This window comes from Lagopus muta, chromosome 1, assembly GCF_023343835.1.
Source record: "Lagopus muta isolate bLagMut1 chromosome 1, bLagMut1 primary, whole genome shotgun sequence".
NCBI classification, from domain to species: Eukaryota; Metazoa; Chordata; class Aves; order Galliformes; family Phasianidae; genus Lagopus; species Lagopus muta.
The window spans coordinates 56,509,633-56,536,732 of record NC_064433.1 but is presented as its reverse complement, the minus strand read 5'-3'; the positions used below and the strand labels follow the sequence as shown (position 1 = coordinate 56,536,732).

Genomic DNA, 27,100 nt, shown 5'->3' with positions numbered 1-27,100 from the left:
GCAGCAAGATTCCCTATGTAAGGTTTAACCTGCTCAAAGTTTAACATGTAAGGTCCTACTTACTGTACTCAGGTGAGCAAGATTATTTGATCCACAGAGGTAAATGAGGATCTACATAAATGCAATTATGGGATCAAAGTTAGTACAATAGAGACAATACACATAACTAAAGAATGGTCAAAGGAGACTTGCCGCATCTACTTTTCCAGTGATCCTGTATGAAAGGATCATAGAATCATAGAATGGCTTGGGCTGGAAAGGACCTCAAGGATCGTCAAGCTCCAAACCCCCTGCTGTATGCAGGGCTGCCAACCTGCATATCTAATACTAGATTGGGCTGACCAGGGCCCTATTCAACCTGGCCTTGAATACCTCCAAGAACAGGGCATTCACAACCTCCTTGGGCAGGCTGTGCCAGCACCTCACCACTCTCCTGGTGAAGATCAGAAAGGATCATTTGATTCAGCTCCTTATATGAGACAAGATAGCTAAGGAAAACAGGAGTAAGAAAAGAAAGTCCAATATTTTAAATTCATTTAAATCTCACTCCATACACTGAACTACAAAAATACAGGCAAGGAAAACCTACTGTAGATAACAGATAGATTTAATCTAGTTCTTGTCTCCAGAAGCAGCCAATGTAAAATTCTGTAATAAAAATAAGAGTCTTTACACTGCTGCTGGTCACTGCACTCATCCCCTTGGAGTGCCTCCTTCTCCATGTTTTCACACAAAGAATAGAAGCTGGCTATCAGGGTGGGGAATACTCATGCTACTCTTCCCATCTTTCCTTCCCTCCAGCACTTTCTGGTATGCATTACTGTGCATTTGCCTGCTCCTTCTCCACCCCATCTTAACTATCAGCTCTACTCCTGCAGCGATGCTCTTGTCCATGCAAATCTGATCCATGGCTGGAAAGCACTTATATACACCTAGGATGACTGCTCCTTTCTCTGAGATGCAATAACAGCTGCTCTGCAGCACTCTGATGCAAAAAAAAAACAACCTGGATACCCATACTGATATGGCAGTTTCTCTAAAACCTTTCCAACTCCTCCAAATTCTGGTGGAGGTGCTTTAACAACAAAAGAAACAAGCAAATGGCTTCTTTGTACATTTCCAAAGGCAAACTCTATTGGTGCTGGGTAATAGGGAACCTGTAATAAGGGCTTGATTTCAAACCAAACTGCCAAGGGGCATTCTGCAGAGATCTGCTCTGAGCACCTCGATTTTGCCTTGAAAAAGCAGTGTTTTATTTCTATTTAGACTCTTCTCTGTAGGAGTAACTGGGTTTTCCCATTGCTCCCCAGCACATACACCTCCTCCTTCTCTTTTGTTGTTACTTACAAACTTTTGGGCAGAGCTCTCTGAGCTTTGGTTGAACAGCAGTTCCAAGTTGTTGGCAGTGTTTCTGAGGAGCTAGCTAGCAGGGCACGTCACTGCTCATCAGAAGCTTTTTCTGCACAGCAGTGTACATCCAGTCAGAAAAAATATGACACACTGCTGTGTGAACCATGTCCAACTCACATGGGGGATACGGTGCACTGGGTGTACAGACAAACACCCCAACTATACATCACCCAAAGCCATCCACATTTTTTCTGGGAGCAACGTCTCCTTCATTTCCCCCTTAAGAGGCCACACTTCCCTCACTGCTGTTCCTCCTTTGCTTTCTGTAATCTTTAAAGCAAACATCTCAGTCTAAAGCACACACGGTCCACGTGGCTCATACAACCTAAAAGCAGTTGCAGGTGGCATCCTGATTCCTACCGAGGCTCTTGGGATGCTCAAATACGGGGCCCACTTCTGCTATTAATATCACAAACAAGGCACACACGCAGGAATTCTTAAGAGTGACGACAATCAGGTGAAGAAAATGTATTCCACCTGATTTCACTAGAGGGGGCCCTATGCCTAGAAAATGGTATGAGGAAAAAAATGGTCATACGGAAGAGCAGCCTTAGATTCAGTAAGAAAACCAATTGGTAACAAAAACCACACTGAAGATGCAGTGTATTTCCTGGTGGGATGGCATGGAGGACCTGGAAAAAGCAGTTCTGACTGATATTTGGTGAGAGCAGAGGAACAATCACATTACATGACAACGCCCCAAACCTATGAAAGAAATGTCTGCTCACTCTTTCTCTATGTGCTGCTTCTCCATACCTGCAGCCTCCCTGCTCCGCATACGACACATTTGCTTACGGTCCTTCTATAAATTCACATCTTCCAAAAGCTGTTCAAGCTCAGATCTCATATGTTTGAGGAGTTGCTGAGCAAAGGGAGCCCTTCACTTAAAAGCTGTGTCTTATCAGAGTTCAGAAATGTCAGGTATCACTAGTACAAGCTTATCAGCTCTATGGCTCTTAAACCACCAAGCAGCTAGAGGGAAAAGATTCTGGACTTAGTCTTTTCGGTTGCCTATAAAACACTGGTTATGATGGTGTTTTCCAAGTAGCATCGTCTAGTACCAGTGGAGAGAAAGATGAAAGGTACAGGAAACTGGGAAGCCAGGAAGAACTCAAGGTAGACTGATCTGCCTTATTTCCAAAAAAAAGAAAAATCCATAAGAATTTTAAAGAATGAAGCAATCTCCACGAAGCATCACTGACCGATGACCTCTGCTGCAGAGTTTTACAGCAGAAAATCAGACAGAAACATAACATATTCCCCCCAAAATCAGTGTTCTGACTTGTACAGAGATTTGGGCATCTATTTACAGTGTTCCCATACTCACCCTCTGTTCACAAACTGCCCTTTGCTGACAGTATCTGCTTCAATGCAAATATTCATGAAGTCTTCAGTGCGCTGAGCAAAAAGAAAGAAGATTCAGAAATGAAGCAGTTCACATTTCAAAATGCCACTCTCATGGTACTTAAATATGTTATAAAAAATACCCAGCTTTGTCCCACTCAAAGAGACAAAATATGCATTTCATTCCTTTTCTCCTTTCTTGACCCAAGGGACATAGATTAAGAATTACAGAGAACAGATTTTCACTGAAGATTATTCAATAAACACCATAAGAACTGAAATAATGACTCACAAATTTGGCTCTTATTATGTTTTGCACACTTATTAGAGACTGTTGGGTTACACCTGTTCACAGAGATTTCTGATCAGTGGATCTTTCATGACCTCAAGCAGTGGTATAACGATGCTGCATTTGGCCACCAAACACTACAGTAAGAGAATTTTAACGAATTTAAAGTGCTCTCATTATCACTCCTTTAAATTCCTTACTTAGTTACTTTTCCACTAGCAGCATGTCTTTAAACTAAGCAGACATTAAAGCTTTTGCCAAGAAGGAACTTTTGATTAAGATGTAAATCATACTTAGTTTTTTAATTAAAGAAAACATTTCTGCTCTGGCAAAAGTCCTAGCACAGATGCAATCAAAATGTCAAAAGTAAAACCAAATGCATTTAGCAGTGTAACTTGTTTCATTCCTTTGCTGTATTTGCAGAGGTAAGTTTGTCAATGCCTGAGCTGCACCTGTATAGCTTTATCAGCTTCACAGGAGAGCCTAGGCATGAGTGAGAAAGACAGACAATACTGGCTGGCAGTATATAGCAGATATGCCCTGATGTCCATTTGACAGTACTGTGATTCAGCTTTGATGGCTGCAGGGACAACAGCTTCTAGAGGAGGATTCAAAGGCAGATACACAGAGCGCCTATCAGTAGAAAAAAAGATGTAAGATCAAGATACATCCAGTTCTAGAAACAGAGAAGTATAACTGCCCTAATAGGAAGTCACCTATTTCTCTGGGATGTGCAAGAGAAATGAGAGAGAATCCTACGCTGCTTCTTTCTTAAACAAAAGTATTAAAGCACAACTTGAAGACATAAGGGGAAAAAAAAATGGAGGGGGGGGGAATGTAAATGGTAGTCTGTGGCAATGAGATTTTTCAATTCCTGATAGGTCTTTTTCACTTTATGTCACTGAGTCAGGGGACATCTATACAAGGGATATTTTGTCCAAGGAACATCAGGAAATCAGTAAAGAAAAAAATACCCTGGTAGGGTCAGTCTTGTTTCTACCATTACTAGGACACTGGCAGCACAAATCGTGAATCACTGATGTTGAAGAAACTAACATTTATGTTGTACAGGCTAAGGAAAACACAGGGAGCACGATTCTACATGGATATGCCTGATTCTACAAGGATAATCTATCAACATAACTCAGATTTTCAGCTTCTTAAAGAGCCTGAATTCTGCATAAGAAACACGTTGCAGAAAGTCCATCACCTCCTGTCAGTCTGGGATAGCGGCTGTGGTTTCCTGCAGCCAAGAGAAAGACATGTAGAGAAAGGGATCGCTGTGCTACAATCCTCCGGCAGAATTAAAGACTGGCATCTACCCAAAAAGCTTTCATAGCAATGACATTGCACCAAAACACAGACATAAGCCAAAGACGGGTAATTAAAGCACTCAATGAAGAGCACAAGCCTTATGGGCAGGACGTGACAGAAAGCTATCACAGAAATGGTTCCCTTGCTCCCTTGTTCTGCTCTTCCACAACCACCCACATTTCCTGTCCTCTAATTCATTGTAGCCCCTGTCCTTTCTTTAGTGCCATTTTTTCTTAATTCTTTGCTCTGCAAGATGGAAGGGAGAGAAGAAGCCATATTTCTAGGCAAACATTCATGTTCACAGCTGCACTCCAACACTCACTGATAAAACTTCTATATCTGATTTCCCCTCTCCCATGGGTCAAGAAGGGAAGGAGTATCCATTCTGATGCCTTGTTTCCTCCTGAGTAATGCTAAAACTTGTGCTGGATTAATGAAATCTTCCAGTTACACAGATTCTTCCTGATCACACTGCATTTGTTTTATAGAAGCCTTCAGAGCTTTTACACCAGCTCCGGTTTGCCCTTTCCTAGACTCAGTTATGGGCCCCAACTTGCACAGGGTACTGCTTTACTTACGAAGAAAAAAGAATGGGAGTTCAGCAATAAAAGAAAACTGTGTGGGCAGGGAGCATTTGGAATACAGTGAAATATGATGGTCTTACTGTCAGATCAAGCTGCCTGTTCTGAGTTGCAATGGAAAGCTCAACGGTGGAGAGCTTCAGTTCTTGCCAGTCCTCCGGGGCTACCTCCTTGGGGATTTCTATGAAGCCAATACAGAAGATAACATTAAGGGAAATTTACTTAAAAAGATCATCATTTCACTGCTGAGAAGTACAAAAAAATCAATGCCAGCCACAAAAATCACTTTGACCCACTGTGACCACTAGCTTTCTTTCTTTCAAACATCAAAAGTTTGAAAGTACTGAAGGAAAAAAAAACAAACACAAACCACTGGTGTTCACACAGTGGCAGGAAAGACTATCAAGCATATTATCTGGCAGCCCTGTGAATTGTTATGCCCAGGGATTAACCAATTTCCTAGACTAGTATTACAGTAACATTTAGTGCAGCTACCAAAAAATAACCAGGATATCCAATGTTCAGGATGCCGTGGTAACATATACCTCAGGAAAAAACTCCAGGGTTTAGTTCTCCCAAAGTGTCACTTAGTCCATGCCTCTATCTGGATCCCCTCTTCTAGCCTCTAGGAGGAATGGAAGCACCAGTTGAGGTTGCATCATTACATATTGCACATGCACATTCCTCTTCTTCTGCACTCTGCAACACAAAAACTGCCTAGCTAACCTCTCCAGAGTGGCTCACAGAACACAGAGAAGGGAATTTATGCCTGGGGTCTCCAAGTGAGGTACTAAGAGAAACTTAAGGCTTCTGCACAGCCTCAAGTTTTACTGCCTCCTGTTTTAGGTAATGTTCGCTGTTCTGTCTGAGAAATCTTTCCTTCCACAAAGAAAAATAAAAGATGCTCCTTTCTCCCCATGAAGAAGGAGAGAGAGATATTTCAGTGGCAAGCAACTGTGAGCCCAGTGAACACAGTGAGTTTTTTACAAATGCATTTCTACTTAAAAGGCCACAAATACTTAACTACTCTGTTCTATTTCTGAAAAACATCACTTAAGTATCTTGACAAAGTCAATGCTGAAATTGCAATAATTTTTTGGAAAGTCAGAGAAAGGCAGAGAAAGGGAAAGGGAAAGGCAGAGAAAGGGACAGACACAAGAGAGAAGAAAAAAACTAAGGAGAAAAAAAAAAGGTAAAACAATCCACAGCTCTGAACTATTAGATAAGTAAAGGCTGCCTGTGACTTTATACCATAACACACACATCTCACCTTTTCGTGGAGGTGACCAGTATAAGCGAAGCCGTCTGTAAAGCCTCACATACAAAGGAGGCCTGGATGGCTTCTCCTCTGGCTCCTCTGGAGGTCTCTCAGTTGGTCCCAAATACATGAGAGCAGCTTGGTGTTTCTGAGGCCATTCCTTGGATTTACATGGAAAAAAAAACAAAAACAAAACAAACAAAAGGCAGAGGACCTTTTGTTGAGAACCTCCTGTTTATTCTGCTGATTCCTACAGTCTATTCACCCTGTGATCACAAGCACTACTTCAGAGTTACCATTGCCTTAGTCTACTTCTTGGCCTCTAGCTTCATATAAGATTACATCTCTGCAGCTTGAGAAAGGGTACTCACAGTTGCCAAGTCTACTAATCTACTTCTTCCCTACACAGCAGTGAGGTACTTTCCCCTCTATAAGGAGAGGGTAAAGGGATGTTTTCTTTGCTGCAGATGTGTGGCAAGGTGACACAGCTGCTTCTGGCTGTGGGAAACAATCCAAACTGGAAGGTCAACATGAAGGCTTGAAAGTGCAAGTGCTTTCTGCATAGCACAAAGGCAACCTCAAGAAGCAGCTCAGCTTCACAGTGTTGCCCAGTGCCACGAGGCAAAGACAACAGCGCTGTGTGCAAGCCAAGGGCACCCAAATCCGGCAGGCTTTTGCTCCTCAGCACCTCAAAAAAATCAAGATCTGACCGTATAGTCAGGTGCTTGTAGAGTACACAGCAGGTCTTAGGACAAGTCAGCTGAGCTTTATAGAGCACCTGAGGAAATAAAGTAACACAATATTCTCAGTGAAATTTCAGATTCTACTGCAAGAAATTGATGAGCTACAGCAGAACCTTAGCTCCTGAAAGTTCACAGACACTGACACTAGAGACAAAGTTTATTTGCTCTCATTTTGTTTTAAAACTAATTTGTGAAACACTTAAAACAAGGTCTTATGGATGAAATAATACAATTTCTTTTTAAAATGTATTTCCATTTCCAAGGACAACTGCAGCAAAATCAACAAAGACACAGTGCACAGGAGCAAGGACAAGCTTGAAAAAGATTACACTCAGCAGACTGGGACCATTTCTTATAGAAATTAACAAAATGGTAACATAAGAGGCACATAAAGCAATGGATAATACAACTGGGGGAGATCAGGTAGAAACTTTTTTCTCTTAATATTGAAAAAGTGAGCATTTCTCTTTAACCTTCAGCAGGTTAAACAGATCTTTTAAATGCAGAATGAATAACTCACCAGTGAGACTCACTATCACTGCCACTCACTGAGGCCTTAATAAAAGTGAGAAAGGGGCTGGAGAGAGGTGAAGAACAAATTTCTCCTTAGAATATCAGCATACAGAATCATCATCTCAAATCTCTTGGGGATGGGAAAGCAGGGGGAGATCTTTCATGAATACATTACAGTCTAACTCCTTGGCTGCACGATCTCATCTACCATGGCAGCTTCTGGGTATCCTCACAGCCTTTTCATGAGGCTCCTTATATGTTCAGAGAGCAGTGAAAGGCACCTGAGAGAAAGTTCCTTGCCCCTCAAGCAAATTTTCATCTTTCTAGGGTCAATTTTAAGCAAGATAAAGGTGAGATATAAGCTCCGAATCTTCATGTTCATTTTGCTACACATGGAAAACTGATTATCAACATTCATGAGCAGTCTAATTATAAATTTAACTTCTGCCAGATGAATAAATCATAATGAAGTGTTATTATAAGAAATACTATCTAGAAAAGGTGACAGAACACGTCAAATGCTATGTTCAGCACCACTACTACTCTCCAGCTCCAAGGGTGGTTACTGGCTCCCTCTGGTGATCTTGCAGCAACAGATTCTTAGAAAAGATTTTTTGTAAGGCAGAGGTAATCTGCCTCCCCTTCATTTCTTCATAAGTTCGAAATTTTTAACAACTGCTACGTTTTCCAATGAGTGGAGTTTCGCTCCCATTTTATATTGCTACCAGAATTTCAGAAAAGAATGCAGATAACGTGTACAAAGCAGTCAGTCTTTTCATTTCGAAGCTACACAATCATCAATCACACTTCCCCACAATTCCTCAGTTATTTTTTTTACCTTTAACGCACTGAAAAAGTGAGCTGCTTTGGTTTTCAGAGGCCCTAGGTACCAGTACCTGAAAAAAGAACAGAAGAAACTCTTTAAGATATCCAGATGATATTGGAAGAAGGAGAAACCTTGTATGAAGTTATGGTACATAAATTTGTTTACCAAGTTAGTGCTCTCCTACAGTCTTTAGCTTTGTGATAGCACAAGTTTCTACACACCAGCAGCTTAGCAGTGACATTCCGTTCTTGAGTTACGGATCACCAACACGCAGTATACAATCTTCCCTACAGGGTGCCTGACATCTGAGTAGCAGAATTTTACCTAGTTAGGCAACACAGCTGGGACTAATTTTAAGGTTTGTGGTTGGTGAGATGCATCTCTACAACATGCAATGAAGAATTAAGTTGGAGGAAACAAGCAAACAAAAAAAATCAGCAGCAAGAGATCAGAACAGGAAAAACATCCATTTGCCCCAAAGTATTCTCACACCTAAATCGATGTCGGTCACAAAATACAGTACAGAATCTAAAGACATGACCATACTGAGGTAGGCTTGGTGCAAATTTTGATCACCGTCTTCCACAAAAGGCCAACAACGTACACTGAGCACCATCAGCTCAACAACACCGAAGTTGTAAGGCTATCATTAACTGCTAGGGTGTGCAGCAGTCACACCACTTCCATTAAGCCATGAAATTGTCCGTAAAACAACAAATCCTCAAAAACGTAACGCTCAGCACTATGCATCCACCAGAACAGTGCTTAGCTTAGGGATAACCAGGCACATTTTTAGAGTCGTGGCTTACAGTTTAGCTCTCTTTGTAGAAGGTACCCTCTTTTCAGCTTTACTGGAACACTAAAAGTTCACTTAGCCCAGTATTCCATCTTTGTCAGGGATCAAATGAGTACATCTAGAGAGAAGTATAAAAAGAAGACAAGGATGCAGGTCCTTAACCCAAGCTTGCTGAGCCTCCATTCAACTGTGGCTAAAGTGCTTTCTAAGCTGGGCGTGTTTTCTGGGCATTCAAAAACATTCATGGAAAAATGAGGTTTGTAGTCGTTCACACTGCCCCAAGTACAAAAGGTGCTGCCAAGTCTCCCACATGGTGTTCATGACTCCTATGAAATGCAGCTGCTGCAGGAAAAGATGCAAAGGCTGACACTTGGTATAAAATAGGGCATAGGTGGGAAGCTTAATAAGAACACAGAGAGGAGAGAAGTGCACTTCCTTAGTCTTGGGGCTGCAATTAGCAGGAGAGCCCGCAGCATAGCCAACTCAGCACCCACACAAGCAACCAGGCATATCCCATGCTTCTCAAGGACAAGCACCCAGGCCATTTACTGCATCTTTCCTACCCCACATCACCTCTCAAACCTACTTAATCACCTGCCAGTTGCCAGAGGTCAGCTATCTCCTGCTTCCTTGCAGATAGCTCATTCACAAAACATATCATATATACTTAGTGGTCAGCAGCACCCTGCCCTGTAATTCTTCTATGGCAGTTTGAGGAATGAGCTGATTTGGCCCTGCTGCTCCTTCACCAGATAATGCCAGTAATTTGATACACACAGACAGTGGCATGTCAAACATCCACTTGGATAAAACCCAACAATTATTAGTTTAGCATTCAGAAAACCATCACCAGGCAGTACGGTCCATGTCATTTCTGGCAGGAGCTGAAGGGCATTTCTACTGCACCTGATGTCCCTTGTTGGAACTGAGTTACAGAATCTCCATCTTTTCATTGGCAATTGATGAAAAACAACGGTCCGTCACTTTACTCAGACTTTACTCAAGGGAGAGTTTTTTCCATTGATGCTATCTGAACGAAGGTCCAGAAATGGGCACCAAAAGGCAAGAGGAAAGCAATTACCTTAAAAATCAGTCAGCACTAAATACATGTTTATTTCAAATGACAAAAACCCTGAAATGTTTTACACTCGTGTGTAATGCTTAATCTGAAGAGTTGGTGCTTCTGCCTGTCAAATGTCTACATTCAAAAAAGGCTTCTTTGCAACAACAGAGGGTTACTTTTTAGACAAGATGCTTCAAAAATGATGTTTTCTTACTTGCTAACTTTAACTCCCGCATCTCTGTAAGATCCCCATCTCAAACCGCTCAGTGCAAACACAGGCTGTTCCTTTTCTCCCTGTAAAGAAAATTTAAAAGTGCAAAATTGCATTCTCTTATCTTTTTTCCAACTTTGTTTTTTGAAAGCAGAGAAATTTCATCTCTACACACAACCTGAATTCTGATTAATCCCAGAAGAGAAATTTCACAGAAAAGGCATGATAAATAGCTAACAGCCATAAAGGTTAACCTGAATTTAAGTGTTACACATTCCATTTACTTCCAGCGAGAAATATAAAACATGAATTTTTTAAAGGGTTGACTGAGTTTGACTGCACACCCAGCAATAGCCATTTCATTCTATAGTGTCAGCCAAGAGCAAGGTGTTCTCACACAGCAACACTAAGTTCTTGCTGCAGAAATGTCTGTTCTACAACATAACTGAAAAATAATAGCTGCTAAAAAAACCACACTGAGCACAGCCAAACGTTTTCCCATTTCACATCTTGCAGTTTGAAAAAGAAAGTTATTAATTCCGCAATACACATGAATTTATTAAATCAGCTGAGACAGCTATTGTTATCTCTCACTACTTCTAGAGAAATATTAGTTAAATTTTGCATTCATCTAAACTCTCTTAACTTCCCCCAGAATATATTCAGCCATTCAGCCAAGTATTTTCTCCATTTTAGATTAGGCTGTGTTATAGCATACAGTGGAGAAATGACTGCCAACAGGACTGCTGATAGGATAAGCCAAAATTCATAGCAGCACGACACAGAGGAAAAGTAGTCTATTTAAACAGAACAATGCAAGAATAGGAAAGCTTTAGGAATGCTGGGTGCCAAACAAGCAGATGTTTTTACCTTGATCTGCAACACATCAAGTGGAACTGTCTCTCCTTTCAAAATGGCCAAGGTAGCATTAGTAATATGTCTGCAAAACAAACAGGGAAGAAGGAAAACAAACAGGGAGGCAGATGGAATAAGCTTTAAAAACTTTTTTTTTTTTTTTTTCCCCTCCCCAGCAGACTCCACTACCATCCTTGTGGGGCTTTTTCTTGTAGAAAAACCTATGCAGCCCTGAGAAAAGAATTCTGACAAAGTGCTGCTCCTCCTTGAAATCAGAAAGCAAATCAGGTGGGTGCAAGCTGTGACAAAGCCTAACAAAGCCCAAAGGCATCCTAACAAACAGCAAAGACCAGAAAAGCAAAAGTCCCCAGCCTAAACTCTGCAGAGACATTACTCCTTCTTCAGCTGATCTACCAGATTACAAACTCTGTGTAACCTCAATGCAGCAACTCTGTTAGCTGCTGTTTTGGATACGTATTAAGGATCCAAAAATAGTTTCATTGGTGGCAAGGGTAACAACCTAGGAGGGAAGGGTCAGCACGAGACCCATGTCTGGGACTGCATTACCTTGGTACATTAACATATTTTGAAGTTCTTAAACGATTTAAAGCTATTAGCACTATTAGCAGTGGTCATTTTGTTCTGGCCTCCATTAAGTTGGGGACATTAACTAAGATACTGCCTTATTTCTTGTCACAAAAGGCAGCACTAGTGACTTTGTAACCAAAGTGCTCTTGCTCACAAAAGAAATCTCTATACTCAGGCTTTGAAGCATGTATTTCGTTGAAACCTCTTTTTTTTTTCTCTCTCTAATTAAACAAAGTTGGGTAAAATTTAAATTCCACACTGCTTAATTCCACTGTTTCAGCTGGAAAACAACCAAGTCAAACAGTTTTCAGATCCAACCCAGTGTCACGTGGGTGAATCAACAAGTGAAACTGCCTTTGGCTTCATCAGGCTTAGGATACTGAGACAGAGAAGGAAGCTGTTTCTTTCTCAGTCTTTCTTTTCTCCTAGCTCCTGCCTTTCTGCAATATCTCTGCAATTCCTACACTCCAAAGAATAGCTCTAATAGTGACAAAGGAACGAAACTATTTCTTTTTAAAATATCACTTCCACATCCTTAAGTCAGGTTCAGCTTTCAGCAACCTATTGACCAAATTCCTTTCAGCTTCACCAGTATGCTGCAGTATCACCTGCACAGTTCATTACCTGGGGACAAAAAGATCACTCATTTCAAACAGCTTCTTTAGAACTCAAATATAAATTACTATTTTAATCTTTGCTGCTGATTGCAGCCTTGTCCATCCTGCTGAGCTACAAAGCACTCTGGTGGCGTTAATGAAGGATGTTATGCCAGTTGGCTCGTGGATTTTATGTGTGAGGGATACCAGCAAGGGTCCCGTGAATACGAATGCTAATTAGTCACTGGGAGAACCAGAGTGTACAGATTTCAGTAGCAAGGAAAAATATATTTGTTAGCATGATAGGAGGAAATACTGAAAGGGAACAAAGTGTGAGGAAAAGAAAGATTAATTGACTAGACTTTGGTTTAGGAGTGGACAAAACAATCTTATATCAAACCGAACCATCAGGATCTGTCCAGAGACTGCCAACTTCCATGTAACACAGAAGAAAAAGAAAGTCTCAAACTACAAGAAGCACTGCTCCTTGGAAACAAACAAAAGCTACCTTTCAGAAACACATAATACTTACTGGACTTGGTTCACACTCTCAGGGTAGAGAGTGTGGCTCAACGTGCAGGTCTTTCCAAGAGGTATAAATCCTATAGGAATCTTACTGAAGGCAGCCTGGACACAGAAGAGAAGTAAAATAACATTTGCATCAGCTGAATGAAGCTTTCTGTGTGGAGATCACAGCTGTGTGTGATATCACCCCTCTGGCACTAAGCAGTCAGGCACTTCCTTAAATGAGGCAGTAATACATAATGACTCAGAACACGGCATCCAAATCTCTGAACCCACCACTGCCAACTGGGTGCAAAGGAGCTCTCTGTAATCATTACGAGAATTGTTACATGCAGGTTGGCACACAGATCCTACCTAATGCATGGATTCTGTCAGCAATCTACCATCCTTCTTAATACTGATAGATGCAGGGCAAGCTCTGAATCTCATTTACCACTGCAGAAATGCCACTCTGGTAGAGTAACCTTGTATGGCAAAGAGCTTTTCTCAGTTAAGAAAAGGAAATTAATTGATTCTTCTGGCATTCAAATCACAAAGCAGCAGAAGGTCTAATTTTTGAAACTCACTGACCATGTTATTTTTCAGTTCAGCAAAAGGGCTTGTTGGAGGAGCAAGTTATTACACCGTACCTGAAAATAAACTGTGCTTCTTGAATCATGTCAGCGAATCAGTGTAAACTACTGCATATCACAATATACCATCTCCCTCCTGGGCGCTGCTACCAGCAATGCCACAGCACTGCAAATCCATGCTGGCTAACCAACATAACTCTCACTTCATGCTTACCTGCCCTCCCTTGTTATCTCTGTCTCACCTGCAAGTCTTAACACACCTCAAACGTCCTTTGCTCATCTTCAGCTTTGCTTTACAGCTTGCAGAAGACAGGCTGCTCACAGCAAATGCATTCATACTCTGTTCCCTTGGCTAGTAGAACCCATGTTTTTAGAACAACTTGCACAGGCTCTAGACAACAGTGGCATGACATGTCCATGAAAGGGAAGCAGAGCACAAACCGAGGGGATGGAGCTGCAGGTCTCTACTCCTAGGACAGAGTGATATGAAGGGCAAGGAGAATTTCCGTGCCAAAAACATGAAGTGACACGGTGGCAATAACACAAGGCAGTATTCCACCTAAAATAGTGCTGGTTGCAGAATTTTCCATGTTACTGCAGATCAACATGGGCTACATCAAGATAAGACAAAAATACAAAAGAAATAACTAGCCAGTAAAGCTTCCAAAATGTTTCTTCCAGAATCCTTAGATTACAGAGATCTCAGGGGTCAGTTATAACAACACTAAATTTAAGAACACCTGATGTCTTGGAATGGATACAGCTAGCACCTCACAAAAAACACTGGCAGAGCTGCAGTTTCTCTTGTCACACTCAGACAAGGCAACTGCCTAAACATATACAATTCTAGCCGCCAAGGATACCATCAGAATCTTCTCTGGATCATTTAGTTGAGCTTTTGCCAGCTGCTGCCAGAAGGTTTTGGGAACAACGATCCCCTCCTTTCTTCAATAACACCGTCCTCCCTCTCTGAAAAGAAAAATCTCTCGCATTTCCGTTTCCATTTGGAGGGCTCCACCTTGGGAGGTTACAATTAGTTCTCTGTAGCTATCTACACAGGAAGTTTCACTGCGTGAAAAAAAAGCAAACCAATCATAAAACAATATTTGGGCAAAGCCAATTGAGTTTCAAGTCTGTACAAATACAAGAAAAACTTGTATTTTTTGCCCAATACTTGTGCCAAACAAAGCATACACTACAGCATGTAGGTCTCTGAAAGATGTGCATTTGGCTTCTCAACAAATCCTGCTGGAAACTCCCCAGAGACACGGCTTGAGAGCCATTGTACTCCCAGAGAAAGGAAATGAAGAACAACGGGAAGTATTGCAGGACGTTAGCATGGCTGACTCACTACACAGCAAAGTGTCTTGGTATCACAGAATCACAAGGTTGGAAACGACCTGCAAGATCATCTAGTCCAACCACCCTCCCATTCCTATCAGTACCACAAGCACTAAACCATCTCTTGTAGCTCCTCATCCAGGCGCCTCTTGAACACTGCCAGGGACGGCGACTGCACCACCTCCCTGGGCAGCCATTCCAGTGCCTGACCACCCTTTGAGAGAAAAAGTTTCTCCTAATGTCCAACCTAAACCTCCTCTGGTATAACTTCTTGCCGTTTCCTCGGGTCCTACTATTTGCCTGGGAGAAGAGGCCAGACCCTTTTGCACCACAACCTCCCTTCAGGAAGTTGTAGAGTGCAATGAGGTCTCCCCTGAGCCTCCTCTTCTCCAGACTGAACAATCCCAGCTCCCTCAGCCGCTCCTCATAAGACTTGTGCTCCAGACCCCTCACCAGTTTCATTGCCCTTCTTTGGACACGTTCCAGGGCCTCAATATCTTTCTTGTAGTGAGGGGCCCAAAACTGAACACAGTACTCGAGGTGCGGCCTCACCAGTGCTGAGTACAGGGGGATGATCACCTCCCGGCTCCTGCTGGCCACACTATTTCTAATGCAGGCCAGGATGCCGTTGGCCCTCTTGGCCACCTGAGCACACTGTCGGCTCATGTTCAGCCGAGCATCAACCAACACCCCCAGGTCCCTTTCCTCTTCACAATCATCCAACCACTCATCCCCAAGCCTGTAACACTGCCTGGGGTTGTTGTGGCCAAAGTGCAGAACCCGACACTTGGCCTTGTTAAACCTCATCCCATTCACCTCGGCCCAGCGATCCAGCTTATCCAGATCCCTCTGCAGGGCCTCCCTGCCCTCAGGCAGATCGACACCACCTCCCAGCTTGGTGTCATCTGCAAACTTACTCAGGGTACACTCAATCCCTTCATCTAAGTCATCAATGACTTAGATGGTATCAGCAAGCAACAACATCTGCAGAAGCCAGGTTGGACCAAGAGATCACAGTGGATTCACAAGACACCTTTTCTTCCTCACCTCATCTGCTCTGCGAAGAAGTCCAGTTACGACCTGGAAGACATGAGAAAGGCTCACCTCTGAGAATTCTGTTTGCAGTGACAGTGGAAAGCTATGAAAAATTATAATATTTATCTCTTGCAAAGATTTAAGAAGCAGCTACTCTTTTTTACTATTGCTTGCATAGGAAAGGAAACACGTCCAGCATGCAAACATGGTAGAAACAGCAGAGTTGAGTGCACATGAGTATGTGCTGACATCACAACTGATGCCAGCATAACTGTTTAAACACAGAATACACCAAGACAGCCCTGCACAAAACGCAAGGACAGCACGGCTAAGTGTGCAATTAACAATAACTGATTTTAAGGCAGGAGAAGCTTCTAGATGGATTCCAACCACTTTATTTTAACATCACTGCATTTCATTTAGCCACTGCATGATGAAGTCAGTAGTTAGCATTCCAGGAAATGCTTTAGTAAAAAGCAACCTGCCTTGAAAGAGAGTATTCCCCAGTTCTGTTGGCAGTATGCTCTTGCCATTAATCGTCTTGACAACAGACATTTATTAAATGCATACCATGCTTACAATTGCTCCCACATAAATTTTAAATTATTTGATTCCCATTTAGAAAACGTACGTTCATCCTCAGAAATACAGACAGGCTAGGAATGAGCTCTGAAAATTAAACCACTACAGTTATATTACACAGAAAGAAAAAGTTGGAAACAATTCTCCCCAAGTAATTTTCTCATTGTGGAGTAAAATTCTGGAAGGCAGTTATGCTGAACACTCTTGTTCCCATCATCACTTTTAGGCAAATAAAAAACAGTGGAGTTTTCTTACCTTATAAGATTACAACAGTGACTTAATACACAGATGTGGAAATGGACAAATCTCCACTAATGACTACTGTGATATTGTCACCACATTACATACACTCAGTCTTCTCACCCTCAGCCTTGCTACAATTCTCAGCAAACCAGGACAAAGCTGCATCATACCTCTTGTACTGTGCCGTCTCCTCCTGCAATAATGATCAGATCTGTGTTTTCCATCAGTTCCATCAGTTTTTTTGCTTGCCCTTCGTAATCAGTCTGAAGAAACAGAAATTCAAACATGAGAAATCAGGTGATTATTGCTGTATCTTTCTAATATGTATGTATTTTTCATATACAATTTATTTAATAGTTGTTTTCACATAAGTACACAGTACGGCACGCTTCTTACACAACATTCTCTTAAACTTCTTTGACTTAAGAAACCAGTCCTCTGCCTAATACAGTGTAAAAAAATAAACACACACACAGCCTAATGAGGCTCTCATTTAGTAGATTTAGAATATCCAGAAATAATCAAATTTGCGGACAGTTTTACATTTAAATAAACCCACAAACAAACCACTCTTGCAGAAAAAAGCCTCTTTAGAGGCCAAAGTGATTGAGTGCATCTCCTGAAGCACAGAATCAGCTATATCAAGGGCTGCTGCCCAACAGCAGGCTAGGAAAGCTGCTAAAAACTCCTTAGCATTAAGGAGTATGCTGGCTTTCTAAACTAGCAAACCGCTTTCTGCAAAGTGAATGCTTTTTGCAAGGACATACGAGCCCCAGCAGTGGCCTAGCTCTGTTTTGATCACATTCCACTTTTGAAGTTAAAAAGCATTAAGTTTTAATTTTTGCAGAACATTTTTTTTCCTCTTAAGCTGAGACTATGTGTTTTCAATGATCAAAGAGAGACATTAATAATAAACAGCATCTTAACACTAAACAGAAGCTTAAGAAAAATATTCCAAGACAGAAATATATATATTGCAGGACACAGTGAGTACTAAACAATCTACAGATCACAGCCACAAAAACCTGCAAAGAGATGGGGATCCCTTCACATTTACTTTTTCTCTTTCCAAAGAAACCCCCTCAGCTAAGTTGAGCCATTTACAGCTCAGTGTTCTGCTTCCATGAATTATCTGGGGATACACTGAGAAATTTTTAGGGTGAAAACACAAAGTTATTTTTAATTAACTTGAAGAATTCCACTGCATGTCAAAGCTCCTTGCTTCTAAATTCTGCAAGTTGAAGCAGAACTGACAATTTCAGCAGCAACAGGCATGCACCACTAACCAGCAGTCAAGTATTGAGAGATTTTTCTCTCAAACATGAATTATAGAAGGGCTGCTTTAGACAGTCAGGCATGTACGTGTGCTGCTTTAGCTGAAAATTTACAACTCAGTACACAGTCTGCAAATTAACTGTGAATTAAAAGGATTAAATACCTTCTTAAAATCTCAGTAATTATTGCCTCCCAGCAGATGCCTACAAGACAACTGAGAATTTCAAATACATCCAAAATTGGACTTCAATTTCTCAAAAGAAAGCAAAGCAGACGCTATATTTCTATTTGCAGAACCTATCAGTTCTTACCGTAACTATATTCACATCCAAGCCAGACAGGTGCAAAATCGGAGCAGCATTTTTCTCAAAAAGGTTCCTGGCTTTGCTAGAAGAAAACAACAAAGGAAAAGCAGACATCAGTCGGGTGGCAAAAGAAAAAAAAACAAAAGAAAAGTAATTACTGAATAACAACAAGAAAAGTAGTTAAAAACAGAGCACACAGTTTACGTTATCAGGCACACAACCTCCTTATGAGATGTCAGCTTCTTGTGGCAGTTTTAACACACGCAGGAGGTTGTCTGGCTTTCTCCAAAATTAGTTTTAAAAGTCAAAACAAGATCTACGAGAGATAGAGAGAAGATACTAAAGAGAGAAAGATACTAAAAAAAAAACCCAAAAAACAAGTAATGACATGCAGAGCAGCAGGCTTTAAAGGCACAAAAAAAAATCCTATTAAGTTTTTACAAAGATGCTTTTTTAAAAATAATATTTACTTTTATTTATTACTAAATAAATATAGAAGCAAACTTTTATCTGACCTCCTTCTGATACAGGATTTGTGCATGTTAATGCTTTTAGCTCCATAGTAAAAGAATTATCTGTTAACTATAAATTACTTAGAAGTAGAAATATGAGACATTTAAATGTAAAGTTGGAGGCTTTAATTTATTAACAGTAGGCATTTTTTGTCATAGGTGTTTTGTGTAAAGGCACACAAGTCCAAGCACTTCCACATCAGATATATCATTCCTATGGTGTCTGTACTGAACCCCTCAGAGATGCAGCTGAGAAGTTGAGCTGATGAGCAGAAGCAGACACACATCATATCCCAGATATTTTTTTTACTAATGACTATGCAAAAGCAGCAGCTGACCTCTTCCAGGAGTCTTGCTCTGAACCCATATTTAGCCTCCCAATTTGTGGGCACATCCCTTTCAAGGACGTGTTCCTACAAAAGTCAGATCACTGAGGATAACCTCAACTCTAAAAGAAATCAAGGTCAACATTCTACGGTATTTGAGGTAAACATGTCACATACAAAGGGATGTAGAGGAATGAAAAAGACTCAAATCCAGGATAAAGTATCTGGAAATCATTCTTTCAATTCGAGCATCTAATTCTATTTGCCATCCCAACATCTTCAGTGATAAATACTTTGGCGTAGTTACACAGCAGCAGCTTGGCATCAGAGGGGGACATAAATGAGCTCAAAAATTGGCCAGCTTTTGTAGTGAATGGCAATTAGATATATAGAAAGGAGAGTGGGGGGGGGGGGGGTGTGGAATTTTACCCTTTGCAAGCTGCTGGATTGAGGAAAACTGTCGCTTTCTTCAAAGGCATATTGGACGGAATCAGTTCGTTGCCAAAAACCTAAACAAGAGAAAAAGATCACAGTTCAGTGTAAGAACGATGGTAAGGGAGTTCAAATTAATCCATCTCCACAAATATCAACAGGCTTCCAAGCCTCACAACATTCAAATTGCTTCCATTTTCAGTCACTGTACAGGTCTCCCATTCAAACATCAGAACTCTTGGCAACAGACAATGCCAGCATCACAAGAAATCTACATCTGTTTTAAGATTCATCCACCATTTCCTTTTCGTCAGCTTCTAGCTTTCTGTCACGGGAAGGAAGACCCATGATACTACATCTGTCCGTAACAATCACCAAATTCCTCTTCAACTTTTCATCCCATTCTGAATAGGTGCCTTAAATTCTATGAGAGCTACTTCACACAGCCTCTTGTGCACTTCAGCCGTTTATACTCATCTCCATGGTTTTCCAGCACGAGGGGCAGGAAAAGGCAAAGCCCCAACATTACTCCCCTCTCTGCAAGAGCCCTCTCGGCTCACCTCAAGGCATCCCCACTACCACAAGATCAAACTGGTTCTGAGCCCGGCGGTGCCGACGTGTTCAGCAGCACCAACCAGAAGACTCAGAAGCAAAGCAGGAACAAAAGACTGCTGTGCTGAACACAAGAGTCAACTGTCCCTGCTTTCTTCTCCTTTAAAGCTTTATCCCCTGTCAGGAATTCTTATGAAGGTGGACATGGTGCACAAAACACTGTAGATTTGAGCGATCATCAGCTGCTTGAAGTTGAAAGGACTTTCCCTCACCAACTTTGTTCAGGAAGCCTCAACTGGAAGGAGCTGGCCATGCCATGGAAACATTCAAACTTCTTCAAGGAAGTTGCTGTGAGCAAAGGAATGGTCAAAGAAATGGCACCAAACCAGCTGTTCTGTAGTTTTACCAAAAAAAAAAAAAAAAAAAAAAGAAAAAAAGGCCAAAAAATGATTCTGTGTTTTACTGCTGTTGTTAGAGGGGCAGGATTGGGAAAGATATGACACATCACAGCTGTTAGAAAGGATCATTTACTTGGGAGAGCACAAGGTGATGCATTTGCTTGCTCTAAACAATCTAAACGGGCTCCTAAAAATGTACGAGTATTGGCATGACCATTTCTTCATGTAACAGATGAGGATATTGATGTTACATATGGGAGCATTTCCAAAACAAATTCTGATTTTTAAGACAGGAAATAAAAAAAAATAATAATGCAACATTCTTTAAGTTTTGCGGTCAACTTAAGGACATTAAAAATGATCACTGAATGGATAAGAAAGTATAATTTCAGAAAGGCAGTATCCTTTCCAGCTCCTTGTTAAATGTACAAATCCAAGCAGTGCGTTTCTGGACTTCTAGGAAGAAACTCACTGCTCTGTGATTATGAAAAACCCCATTCTGTGAGGCTTAACAACACTTTATGAATGTAAACAGAGATGTGATATGCCTTTACAAGAAACTATCCCTGCTTGACTGACTAACCAGTTTGCCACCTAAGCAGGACCTATTTAATATATACCCAGAGCTCAGCAACATCAGCCAGAGCCCACATTTGTGAAGTCCATAGTCAGCTGACACTGGTTTATTCAAGAGAAGGACATGTAAAAGGTTTTTCAGGGTTGTAAATGAGTTCTCTATTGCGGGATCCTTCTATCATCATCTGCCAACCCCAAGGCTGTCATCACAAAGTCAAAAATCTAAATTCAGATGTGTGTGGTGGAGTTTTTGCAGGAAGTATTGCTGTAGGGGACTCTTTGGCAGGAAGGTGGATTATCACCAATGTGGTGCTGTACTAGACTTGAGAGCTCAAAAAAAACATGAAAAAATAATAGGGAAAACTCCCTGCTTTACCCTGACTAGTCTTGTTATGAAGTGAGTCTGGCTCTATTTTGCCCAGCACTTACACAGTGCTGTATGAGCAAACAGCATTTTTCAAACACTTACAGATTGCTGCTATTCCAAAGAGCAAATCGGACATTTAATGCCTCGCTGCTACATTGCTGCGTTCTCAAGCAGCATTGGGCACTGACACTGTGGTGAGAATGGAAATTACAGTGAGAACTGATTACTAAGCTTTCTGGTTCACTCCTTTCTAACACAGGAGTCTTCTGCAGGATATTTTCCCAAGTTTTGCCCCCAGCAATTGTAGGAAGCCCTATTGACAGTATGGCACTTTTGTTTACAAGAATAAGCCATAATGGAACAGATCCCATCGCTTAATGGCTGGAATGAACAAACAGTAAAGTTACAATTTCCACAACAGAACCACCTTCTCATGTCAGTCCTTGCTCAGCAGTTATGACAACACACACACACTTAGGTCTTGAAATTTCTCCTCATACATCACTTCATCAATACCTTTCGTTTTATAATGCCAGGAATTGGTCAGCATGCGTCAAACACTGAGGCAAAAACTGCTATTTTTGGCAATATAAAAACAACTTCTGTCACCGTGAGATCTCTGCAGTGAAAATTAATATAGAAAACATAAAAATGAAGAACAACAGATAGTCTGAGCTGAAATTGCATTTCACTGTGAAGGTATGATTTATGGAAGTAATATTTTTTTGCTTTTTATTTATCATTATATTTTTCATTATACATTACTTTTTTTTTTTTTCTCCATTATCATTCTAGAAGACTTGAATTCCCTTACATCTGTTTTGGCAAAACAGTTCCACAGTTCAGATCAGGTTCCTGTGAACATCTTTCCCTCAACATCTGGCAGCCCCAAATTGGGATTATTCAATGCACTGCAGCTATGAAGCAGGGTAACCTCAAGCAGAGCTCTTTAATGAGAAAAATGCTTTTTACCATTCTCCTTCGGCCCCAGTACATAGCAGTGATGGCAGCAGTATCACACCCTAACATACCGGCACGGAAAAGTGAGTTTGAAATTAACTCCTAGGAGGTAGAAAGACTCCTAAAATCTACACCATACCACCAAGGCAATCAGAGCCATCAGCACAGCATCTCTGACACACACATGGAGGAATTCAGTTTGCAGCAATGGAGGTACGGGTAGCTGGAGCAGTGGCTGAAACCTCACACCCCAACGAGGGCACTGTGCCACCCATTGCAACAGCAGAGCCAGGGCACGGCGGGTACGGAGCCCCAGCTTCGGGCTGCAGGCCTGCCCGCCCTTTGGCACTGGAGCAAGGGAACACAGATGGCAGCATTACAAGGCTTGTCACGTAGAGAGGGCCTGCTGGGAACATCTCAGGAGCCCTGCACAACCAAGATAAGAGGGAGATTTTAATCTAATTTTATCACTTTAAACGGTATTACCTGGGCTTCTAGGCACGCGGCTCTCCGTAGCAGGTTATCGCTATTAGATAAGACAGAACAGAGAGTGGACGTTAGGTTGAGTAAGTTTAAGACAATTTGCTCTTTTTCAAGATAAAGGTGTGTACCCTTTTCACACATGCTCTGACTGCTCTAAAATAAAAATACAGATTCTTTAAGGCCTGTTTAACACGTTTAAGGATAAAATGCACCCTTTTAAGCACATTCTGCATGCGCACACAAACACCCTTTCTACAGGAAACAGAAAACAAAGACCAGTGTGCTGAGATTACATAAGCCACGAGACACTGTAGCACTGTGATTTATTTTTGAATTGGTACATAACTGTACTCCAGATCCAAGCTGCTTTTCCTTCAAAAATAAAAGTTAATACTGCTTGTTATTTATACTGAAGGTACTTACCATTCTGGGACAAGAGAAAGGATTTAGAGTTGACTTTATGCATAACTTCTATAGACTTAAATCTTTGCGCATTACAGCTGTGAACTCTCCCTCCCCCAGTCTGTAAGCTGACCACATTAATGCAGAGCCTACCACCTAGCCAGGTCTGAGCATGGACGAAGGCCAGAGAGGTGAAATAACCCAATATACCTCAGTGAAACTTCAAAATAAAGAAGAATTAACAGTATTAGATATGCCACTGACAGTCATGTCAGAAAGAGACTCCAGACTCTGATCTGTATGCTTGCGACACGAGCAAAGTGGAAGACAGTATGCTGGTGGTAAGCAAATTGGAAGTAGAGCTACTTAGTGTGCAGCACACTTCAATTCTTCTCCAGACCGAAAAAATGCCCCATTGGGCTTCAGAGACAGAAAAATGAGTTCTATTCTGTAGCACCCAGCTTCATCTGTCCTCTGGCTACAAGACATTCCCCCCTCTGTGCTAAAAACCAATGATCCATCAGCTCTCCCTCAGCAGTATCTGACAAGACAGTGTATTATTGTCTCAAAAATCACAAGTACAAAAAAAAAAAGTTACAGTCAGCATAGTGCATGCTACACCCATTAAAAAGATCCAAGGCAAGCCATGAAAACCATTTGACTACGGAAGCAGCACATTCCTACCACAACCTGTTTTCATCGGGCCAAATTCTGCAGTGGGAATGGCAGAAGAGTAGGCAAAGCCTTGATCAGAATGATGGACCACAGCAGGAGTATGATCTGTACAATGTCACAAGCTTATGCGATTTACCAAAGGAACCAGGTAAGCTATTGGCACTGACAACACCTACAGGTGATGCAGTGTCCTAAAGGGAGAAGTAGGGTGACTTTAGGTGAGATATAAAGCTCTAAGAAAATAGCTCTACAGAAAAAAAGAAAAAGAAAGACACAGATTTATTCTTAGTAATAATAAAAATACCACTGGAGAACTCATTCTGGAAAAAGAAAATATGTAAATAACAGCTCACCAAGATAACAAGTAACTGGAATGTCTAAAAAACTCCTCAGAGGCATAAGCATGTTTTTAACTGTCATAAAACCAAAGCAGTAAGCCATTTGTATTAAGTACCCAAAATACGACCTAGAGGAGCAGCGCTTGTGTTTGATTGCAACAATATGAGGAAAGAGCATCAGTTAAAATAACTCTGCCTGGAAAGGTTTGTGTACAGGGCTAAACTGAAGTGCCATAGCTAATTCCAGTTCCATCAAGGCAGGCTACGCCCACACTGCCCTGCCTGGAACAAAGACCAGAAGAACCATTTATTGATCAGAAACTCAGGGATGATTTGATGTTCCTCTCCAGCAGAACAGCACACACAGTCCCATGCCATCCCCACCACATTCACAGGTTGAATGTATATTTTAAAGCTATCTAATGATGCCAGGCAACAGGAAGATGTTTATGTCCTTAACTTGTGTCAGTGCTTTGCTATCTTCACTTCTAAGAGGAAAAAGAAGCACAAGTACACCCACACACAGTTGTATCTGTGAGTACACAGGCCTCCTTCTGCATCACAGCTGTACACAGGGACTGGTGGTCACCAATGTCGTCCTGAATGTCTCCTGCCAGAAGAGCACAGATGTGCACAACGCAGTCTGTCTGCTCCCTCGCTGAGGCTGCACCCCCTGGGCAAGTGCCCAGCTTTTGGTAGCTTCCAAAACAGCACCCTCTTTGCTCGATATCAGCATTTACTCTCACCTTGGCTTTTGAAAGCCAGGAAAGACAAACCTTGCTTTGCATCAGCTTCACCCAGGACACAGAATTTACACTCCATGTTTTTGATGAAGATTTGATGAAATAAAGTCATTCCACTCAGGAAGATACATGGAAAGGTGACAAAGTGAGTTATCAGCTGGCAACCACACAGAGACCAACATTGAAATTACAGATAACAACAGCACTCAGATGGCTAGCAAGCAGACAAAGGCCCAGATGCTTTGCCAGCATTTTCTATGGAGAATGTTAATATTTCAGTGTATACAGAGTTAAGCAGAGCATCTGAGGAGTCCACTGCCTCAGCACCATACAGCAGTCCCCAACCTAACAAGGTGATGACCACTCACCCAGTGGAACCACTGCAACACTCTGCCCAAATTGCACACTCAGTCAAGCTGGCATCCATCATGCAAGAGACAAAATTGCTGCTCCTGCCATCTCTGGTGGCTCACTGCACCAGATGTGTGAAGGGCAGCAACAGCCCTGCTGAGGAGAGTAGTTTCAGGACATGAACTGGAAAGGTGAGAAGTCATTTGGTGAACATTTTAAAACAATCCTACGATATGCTGTTTGCTGCTTTCTTCATCAGTAAGGAAACATTTCAAGAAATACAAGATGATGAGTACAATTTAAAGCAATTTGAATTTTATACTATGACTCCTTAAGCTAATGAAGTCAGCAGGCATCAGTAGCTACTGCTCAGAAACACAGACAGAATTAAGCTGTGTACCCTTTTCCCATCCTATTAAGTAAGGAAAGAGATTTTTAAAAGGCAAGTTGATTACTTCTCTGTAATCAGTCTTGTCTGGATACATTAAACAGAAGTGCAGAACTGAATATGAGCATGCCTTAGGCAACTCGCATGCCATGTAAGGTTTGATCCAGTATATAAAATTCAGCATCCCTCAGATCTGTAGTACAATATGCTATTGATTAAAATGATGATAGTTCATGTAATCCAGTGATATAAAAGGGAGATAACCTCATATATGACAGCACTGAGTACTCAGTGTATTTCTTCAATACTATAAGGTATTTGCTACCCCAAATAGAAGGCAACTGATTTTAGATGCTCTTTTATGAGAAATAAAGGAATGTGAAGGTTCACTGAGGTTTTCCAAAAACAGCAACAGGGTTTTAGTTAACAGCAGTTCAACCAAACACTATGACTATCACTCCACACATGGAAAGCTTTTGCTACCTCCTGATCGATATCTTTTTCGAAAAGCATTGCCCATTATACTAAATATTTAGATCATCCAAATCACAAATGGTGGAGGGGGAACCAGCACAAGATTTCCTCTTTGCTCTTCTAGGTCATTCAAAAGCTCCTTCCTGTTGAACTAGTCAGTATTTGAACAAACAAAGATGAAAGGCTAACACACTGATCCAGAAATATGAAAAAAGTACTACACAAGACCAGGATAAGAAATGCCTTGGCCTTTACAGACCATCAACAACCTTCAGACTAATTCAGAGAAGAACCCTTTCACTGCAGTGCCCCTCTCTCCTGTACAGCCTATGAAACACAACAGCAGGGAAGATGCACAAAGGATGAGTTTGGAGAAGGTAACATTCTCCGTGTCCCCACCTGTCCATGCAGCATTGCCCAAAGTCTTAAGCAAGTGCTCCAGAGTTTTTCTGTCCCTATGTGCAGGCTGAGACTGACTACAGAAGAGTTACAATTTATTTGCAGGGCAGATAGTAGCAGCTTCACTTAATGCAGGCATCATAACCTCCACATCCAAAAGAAGAACGAACCCTGAGAAGTCAGAATAGCAAATGAGCTTCTTCTTGCAAGAGAAACATTTCAGAAATTTCAGGAGGATGGAAAAGCCAAGAAGAAGGATGGAGGAGAGGAGAAAAACTCTTTTTCAGCTGCAAATAAATGAGCAACACCTCAGACAGCTAATTCCAGGAAGTCAGAGGCTAATCTGAACCAATGCTGTGCTAAAGCAAGCCCCTTCATCAGAAGCTCCTGCAATGCCAGAAAATGAAGCACAAGACTTCACTAAACCTTTAATCTGTTCTAAGAGGGCAAATATAAGTG

General features: G+C 41.4%; 1 protein-coding gene across 3 annotated transcripts in view; it reads right to left on the bottom strand.

Annotated features, from left to right (window-relative positions):
* The window catches only part of AGK (acylglycerol kinase), a 78,039-nt gene that overhangs the window by 3,417 nt on the left and 47,522 nt on the right, over nucleotides 1–27,100 (bottom strand). For 2 of the 3 annotated variants that reach the window (XM_048931044.1, XM_048931036.1), the window contains exons 2-13: nucleotides 22,875–22,914; nucleotides 19,533–19,612; nucleotides 18,272–18,347; nucleotides 16,856–16,948; nucleotides 15,873–15,905; nucleotides 12,920–13,014; nucleotides 11,219–11,288; nucleotides 10,352–10,431; nucleotides 8,291–8,348; nucleotides 6,209–6,356; nucleotides 5,022–5,119; nucleotides 2,738–2,808 (exon numbers count right to left, since the gene is read on the bottom strand). In XM_048931044.1, the coding sequence (XP_048787001.1) occupies nucleotides 2,738–2,808; nucleotides 5,022–5,119; nucleotides 6,209–6,356; nucleotides 8,291–8,348; nucleotides 10,352–10,431; nucleotides 11,219–11,288; nucleotides 12,920–13,014; nucleotides 15,873–15,905; nucleotides 16,856–16,948; nucleotides 18,272–18,347; nucleotides 19,533–19,582 (872 nt within the window). In that variant the 5' untranslated portion in view covers nucleotides 19,583–19,612; nucleotides 22,875–22,914. Of the gene's footprint in view, nucleotides 1–2,737; nucleotides 2,809–5,021; nucleotides 5,120–6,208; nucleotides 6,357–8,290; nucleotides 8,349–10,351; nucleotides 10,432–11,218; nucleotides 11,289–12,919; nucleotides 13,015–15,872; nucleotides 15,906–16,855; nucleotides 16,949–18,271; nucleotides 18,348–19,532; nucleotides 19,613–21,944; nucleotides 22,027–22,874; nucleotides 22,915–27,100 lie in introns of those variants that run through there. The other variant, XM_048931054.1, reaches the window with a different exon arrangement.